This window comes from Mustela erminea, chromosome 19, assembly GCF_009829155.1.
Source record: "Mustela erminea isolate mMusErm1 chromosome 19, mMusErm1.Pri, whole genome shotgun sequence".
NCBI classification, from domain to species: domain Eukaryota; kingdom Metazoa; phylum Chordata; class Mammalia; order Carnivora; family Mustelidae; genus Mustela; species Mustela erminea.
Genome location: NC_045632.1, coordinates 15,239,661 through 15,246,352, shown reverse-complemented (window position 1 = coordinate 15,246,352; position 6,692 = coordinate 15,239,661). Strand labels below are relative to the sequence as shown.

Sequence of the window (6,692 nt, the reverse complement as noted above, 5' to 3'; positions counted from 1 at the left end):
ATTCATTTGAGGATAAACATTAATATTCCTTTGAAGGACACAAAGGAAATCTTTTTTAAAAATATGGGAAAATGGGGTGCCTGGCTGGCTCAGTTGGTGGAGTGTGGGACTCTTGGTCTCGGGGTTGTAAATTCAAGCCCCATGCTGGGTGTAGAGATTACTTAAAAAAAAAAAAAAAAAAAAAAAAAAAAAAAAATTTTTTTTTTTTAAAAGGGAAAATAGACCATTGGGATGGGAAGACTCAGTTTGTTTGTTTGTTTTTTTAATAAGATTTTATTTATTGATTTGACAGACACAAAGAGAGAGGGAACACAAGCAGAGGGAGTGGGAGAGGGAGAAGTAGGCTTCCTACTGAGCAGGGAGCCTGATGGGGGTTTGATCCCAGGACCCTGGGATCATGACCTGAGCTGAAGGCAGAGGCCTTACCTCACTGAGCCACCCAGGCGCCCCAAGTCTCAGTATCTTAACAATAGCAGTTACTCCTAAATTAACTGCTGTGGAATTCTAATAAAAAAGTTTTGCTTGAGGAGCACCTGGGTGGCTCAGTCAGTCAAGTGGAACTCTTGGTTTCAGCTCTGGTCATGATCTCCCGGTTGTGGAATCCAGTCTGCAGCCAGGATCCGTGCTGGGTGTGGAGATTGCTTGAGATTCTCTCTCTTCCTCTCTCTCTGCCTGGCCCCCACACACTCTCTCTCTCTCTCTCTTAAAAAAAAAAAAAAAAAGATTTGTTTTGTTTTTAAAATATTTTATTTATTTATTTAACAGAGAGGGAGAGAGCAAGAGAGCACAAGCAGGAGGAACAGCAGGCAGAGCAGGCAGAGGGAAAAGCAGGCTCTCTGCTGAGCAGGGAGCCGGATGTGGAACTCGATCCCAGGACCCCAGGATCATGACCCGAGTCGAAGGCAAACGCCTAACAACTGAGCCACCCAGGTACCTCTCAAAAGAAAAAAAAAAAAAAAAAGAAAAGAAAAGCTTTGCCTGAAACAATGTAAGCTGACTTTGAGGCTGACTAGTAAGAGAAACAAAAACAGCCAAAGATACTCTGAAAAAGAAGTGTAAGGAGGGTTAGCACTACCAGATTTAAAATAATGTAGTCAGAAAATGAAAAGCACAGTTTAGTATACCTAGAAGCATCTTTAAACAAAGTTAGTGGGGAAAAGCTGGACTGGTTATTAACTGGTGTTAGAACAATACCAGTTTCTTTCTAAAAAAGAAATTTTGTATCCTTACCTCCTACAGGATAGATTCCAAGTGGCTCAAAGACTCAAATATACGCCAACTACACATACCTCCTCCAAGAAAACCTTGAGATTCAAAATCTTCCCCGTTTAAAAGAAAACAGCAAACAAAAGCAAAAGAAAAAAAAACCCACAAAAAACAAACAAACAAACAAACAAACAAAACACAAAAAAATCCCAACAACTCCATACCAAAAGGCTTTCAGGATAACCAAATGCAAATGACCAACAGGGAAAACACACCTGTAACTCACATTACAAGCTATTCTATCATATCACTGTTACACAAATAGCCCTGGAATCAACACGGAAAGGGCAAAATTCTTCAGGAGAGAAATGGATAGAAGCTATGAACAGTTCATGGAAAAGGGAATATACAGAACTCTCAGAAAAGATTTTTCAATCCTAAGAGAGAGGCAAATTAAAAAACTCATCCTGTCCAGGCGCGCCTGGGTGGCTCAGGTCATGATCTCAGGGTCCTGGGATCAAGCCCCACATGGGGCTCTCTGCTCGGCAGGGAGCCTGCTTCCCCCCCTCTCTCTGCCTGCTGCTCTCCCTACTTGTGATCTCTCTCTCTCTCTGTGAAATAAGTAGATAAAAATCTTTAAAAAAAAAAATTTTTTTTTTTTTAAAGAAAAAACTCATACTGTTGGGGCGCATGGGTGGCTCACTGGGTTAAGCCTCTGACTCCTGGTTTCGGCTCAGGTCATGATCTCAGGGTCCTGGGATTGAGCCTCTGGGAGTCTGCTTGAGATTCTCTCTCTCCCTCTCTCCTCCCTCCTCCTGCTAGTGTGCACATGCTTGCTCTCTCTCTCTCAAAACAACAACACACTACCTTTCAAGTATATAGATTGGAAAAATCCACACCATTGGTGGCTTAACTATGTCAGCGAGACTGGAAGGAAAGGTCCTTCGGTTGCTGGCAGAAGTGGAATGTGGTACAACACGTACAGAAGGCAACTTCGCAGGATCTGTAACATTTCAAATAAGTACCTTTGGCCCAGAATTTTGAATTCTGTAAATTCACACTATGGGTATTATATATAACAAAGAATCTAAGAAGCTGCTGATTATAAGCTGCTCCATCATTTTATAAAAGTTAAGGGAGGGGGGCCTGGGTGGCTCAGTGGGTTAAGCCTCTGCCTTCGACTCAGGTCGTGATCTCAGGGTCCTGGGATTGAACTCCGCATCAGGCTCTCTGCTCCACGGGGAGCCTGCTTCCCTCTGTCTGTCTGTCTGCCTCTCTGCCTACTTGTGATCTCTATGTCGAATAGATAAAATCTAAAAAAAAAAGTAGAAGAAAAGAAAGTTAAGGGGAAAATGCTGTATTATATAGTCAAGGGGCACCTGGGTGGCTCACTTGATTAAATGTGTGACTTCAGCTCAAGTCTTGATCTCAGTGTCCTGGGATCAATCAAGTCCCCAGCTGGGCTCCCTGCTCAGCGAGGAGTCTACTTCTCCCTCTGCCCCTCTAGCCCCTGCTTGTGCTCTCTCTCTCAAATTAATAAATAAAATCGTTTTTTAAAAAAGATTTATTTATCTGACAGAGACATATCACAAGTAGGCAGAGAGGCAGCCAGAGAGAGAGGAGGAAGCAGGCTCCCCTTGGAGCAGAGAGCCCGATGTGGTGCTTGATCCCAGGACCCTAGGATCATGACCTGAGCTGAAGGCAGAGGCTTTAACCTACTGAGCCACCCAGGCGCCCCAATAAATAAAATCGTTAAAAAGAAATCTAAAGCAAAAGATGGGGAACCACCCAAAGGCCCATCAGTAGGTTCCTGGATAAGTAAATTACAGCATAACCAGCCACAGAATGAAACAAAATGCAGCTCTAAAAAAGAACGAGGAAACCTAGTGGTTTGGAAGGATCGTCAAGATACGTTCTTACTAGAAAAGTAACTTATAAACCAGTAAATACACCAACTTTTGTGAAGAAATGAAAAACAAAAAAACAGACCCCCCCCCCCCCAGCCAAATACCCAAATTCGCATTTGCTTGTGTATACATAAGGACACTGCAAAGACAGAAGAGGCACCTACAGATGTGGGTTGTGGTACTGGATGGAGGGGACAGGGAGGGAAGGCTTTTCAGCATATATTTTACTTTTGGGGATGTGTGCATACATTTGCCAAAAAACAAAACAAAACCCCACCTTAAGTAAAAATTAAAAATGAAAGAAAAAAATCCAGAAACTTCAGAAACTCTCGAACACGTAATTTATCACGTAATATATACAACAGTTACATTGTTTGCCACTTGAAATGCCTCAGAAAACACAAAATCACCTTAGACTAAAACCTGACGCGAGGAGAGCGCAAATTCTGACAATTTCAAGTTCTCTTCCGGGGGCTTCCAATCTGTCTACAGAGTAACTCAGCTGTGACTCCTTCTTGCTACCATGAGTATCTGACCATTTCTCTCCTCATCACCGGCTCTATTATGGCCAATATTTCACACCGAGTCTCAATTGCAGGAAACCTCTCCTTCATGTTGGGGAAGCAGTTTTTCAAAGACATTTCCACCACGCAAGGTCAAGAATGTTATCAGTCGCAAACCCAACGTCATAGAAGTCACGAGGCTTTGAATCTTTTCTCTCTCCTTCCTGATGCTTTTTCCTGATAAACCTCCCTTTCCCCCCCGACGAGGCATAGGCCTTATCTCCTATACAAGGACTTCTTACAACGCAGCGACACGGCCGGCGCCAAGTCTCACTCCCCTGCACGCAGGTCCGTCGCCAGACTACTCCCTACTGATAAACTTATCACAACCGAGTTCTTCTATCAGAGGATTGATAACCTCAGACGCGGTGAGGGCTATAGTAAACGTCAAAATGTCAAAATCCATCCTCTGGGGATTCCGCTGATACTCGGCATCGAACGCGGCTTCCCGGGCTCTGCAGGCTTCCACAAACCTCCTGCGGCGTTCTTCCAGCTCCTGGATCCTGCCCGGGGCGATCGGGTAGTGTTCCAGATAGTGGCGGAGGAACTGCTGGTAATTAATTCCTAAAACACTAAGCGGGTGACGCAGGCGGAGGTACGGCAGCGCAGCGAGGCCCGGACCGTTCGCGGGCCGGGACCGGAGTCTGGCCTGCGCGCCCTCTTCCTCCGCCGGCCCCGCCAGCTCGCGGGCGACCGCCGCCTCGCGGGCTTCCCCGGCCGCCGCCGCCGCCGCCGCCGCCACCGGACCTTCTCGGGGCTCCGTAGGCCGCGCCGGGGCCGGCTCCCGCCTCCCGCCGCCTACCTCCGCCTGCCGGACGTCGCGGTGGCCATTCGCCGCGTCCGTCTGCCGGATACTGCTGTCGGCGGGCAGTTCGGACATCTCGGACCGCGAGGGCAGCTCAGCCGCTCCCAGAAATATTGCGGTAAAGGAGAGCGCGACTACGGGCGTGCAGCTGAGGGCGCATGCGCCAGCGCCGTGCGCGCCCGGAAACGCAGGGCGCGATCCCGTGTGCGCGAGCGCAGGGCCTACGGCTCCACCCAGGCGCACTACGCACGCGTCGTGCCCGGGCACCCGCTCTCCGCCAGGCGCCACCTAGCGGTCGGATGTGCCATCACAGCTGAAACTGCCGCGGGGGGTGGGGGGTGTAACCGACCGTCCGAGGGCGGAGCCATGTATTCCATTTGGACCAGTTTAACGTTTACAAGGAAAGTCCTACAAGACTGCTTCTTGTTGGCTTTCCCAAGATCCCATCCAAGATGCTTCACTCAAAGCTTCTTCTCCCATGATTATAATGCCCCACCAACAGTGCGTCCGGCGGGCCCCTGGATCTGTCCAGTGTTTCAACAGAATTTGTGAACAGACCCAGGGCCACCCTTTATTCCAGACTCCGGTCGCTCTCCAGCCGCTGGTGCAGCCTCAACCCTCTGTACAGCCTCAACCCTCGGAACCATCTCCTCAGCTACCCTCTGCCTCCGGGGCCAACCAACACCGGTTTTTGAGCTTAGCTCCCTGTTGCCAACCAACCATGAGCTGTCAGGTTCGCCAGAATTACTCCACCGAGGTGGAGGCCTCCGTCAACTGCCTAGTCAACATGCACCTGCGGGCCTCCAACACCTACCTCTCCCTGGGCTTCTACTTCGACTGCAGCGATGTGGCTCTGGAGGGCTTGGGCCACTTCTTCCAAGAGTTGGCCCAGAAGAAGCTCGAAGGCGCCCAGAAGCTCTTGATGTTGCAAGAACAGCGCAGCGGCAGCTCCCTTTTCCAGGACGTGCAGAAGCCGTCCCACGACAAGTGGGGGAAAGCCCTGGACGCCATGGAAACCGCTGTGGTCCTGGAGAAGAACCTGAACGAGGCCCTTTTGGATCTGCACGCCCTGGCTTCCTCCCGTGCGGACGCCCATCTCTGTAACTTCCTGCAGAGCCACTTCCTGGGCGAGGAGGTGAAAATCATCAAGAAGATGGGCGACCACCTGACAAACCTCCGCAGGGTGTCCTGCACCCAGGTCGGGCTGGGCGAGTATCTCTTTGAAAGGCTCACCCTCAAGCGTGACTGTCAGCCTCTGGAGCCCAGCGACCTTTGAGGGGGCCCTCTGACATCCCTTTAGTCCCGGGGCTTCTGTCTGGGTTTGTCGGAGCAGCCAGCAGCCAGGCAGCTTTTTAACCACCTGGGAGAGGTCCTCCCCCAAGCTGTGGACCAAATGGAAACAATAAAGCATTTTGCAGGGGAGAAAGAAAAAAAAAGCCGCCTGTATTGTATACCAAAATAGTCTAGATTCGTGGGGTTTTTGGCAGGAGGAGGGAGAGGGTGTTCTTTATTACTTTCCGTTTATTCATTTGTTTATCTTCCTCACAACAATCCTCTGAACTACTAAAGCTTTCTAATCATACTCCCTTCTTGTCTTTAACATTTCTTTTTTTTTTTTTTTTTTTTAAAGATTTTATTTATTTATTCGACAGAGAGAGATCACAAGCAGGCAGAGAGAGAGGAGGAAGCAGGCTCGCGGCTGAGCAGAGAGCCCGATGCGGGGCTCGATCCCAGGACCCTGGGATCATGACCTGAGCCAAAGGCAGCGGCTTAACCCACTGAGCCACCCAGGCGCCCCAATTGTCTTTAACATTTCTTTGGCCACTCTTGGCCATTTTTTTTTTCTAAATCGTATCTGTGCAGTATAACATAGAAAAGTATAGAAAATATACAGCGGGTTGATTGATCAGAAAGCCAACATCCATGTAACCACCACTGGAAATTGATTTTTTTCTTTCTTTCAATTTTTTTTAAAGATTTCATTTATTTAGTCAACAGACAGAGATCACAGGTAGGCAGAGAGGCAGGCAGAGAGGGAGGGGGAAGCAGGCTCCCTGCTGAGCAGAGAGCCAGATGGGGGGCTCTTATCCCAGGACCCTGAGACCATGACCTGAGCCAAAGGCAGAGGCTTAACCCACTGAGCCACCCAGGTGCCCCTGGAAATCGATTTCTAACATTCCTGAACCCTTCCCCCTGCTTCACTGTCCTGTC

The 6,692-nt window shown here is 48.8% G+C and overlaps 2 protein-coding genes across 2 annotated transcripts; one reads left to right on the top strand and one right to left on the bottom strand.

Moving 5' to 3' along the window:
• Positions 1–3,436: 3,436 nt before the first annotated feature.
• LOC116579857 (EP300-interacting inhibitor of differentiation 2-like) lies at positions 3,437–4,651 on the bottom strand. Its single transcript, XM_032325743.1, has one exon. The coding sequence runs from the start codon at positions 4,554–4,556 to the stop codon at positions 3,978–3,980; it is 579 nt and encodes a 192-aa protein (XP_032181634.1). The 5' UTR covers positions 4,557–4,651; the 3' UTR covers positions 3,437–3,977.
• A 60-nt stretch (positions 4,652–4,711) lies between these two features.
• LOC116579856 (ferritin light chain-like) lies at positions 4,712–5,931 on the top strand. The gene has a single exon (XM_032325742.1). It carries the CDS (start codon positions 4,960–4,962, stop codon positions 5,755–5,757), a length of 798 nt encoding a protein of 265 aa, XP_032181633.1. The 5' UTR covers positions 4,712–4,959; the 3' UTR covers positions 5,758–5,931.
• Positions 5,932–6,692: the final 761 nt, after the last annotated feature.

Coding starts and splice junctions, on each gene's coding strand:
- LOC116579857 (XM_032325743.1), bottom strand. CDS start 4,556: ATGTCCGAACTGCCCGCCGACAGCAGTATCCGGCAGACGGACGCGGCG.
- LOC116579856 (XM_032325742.1), top strand. CDS start 4,960: ATGATTATAATGCCCCACCAACAGTGCGTCCGGCGGGCCCCTGGATCT.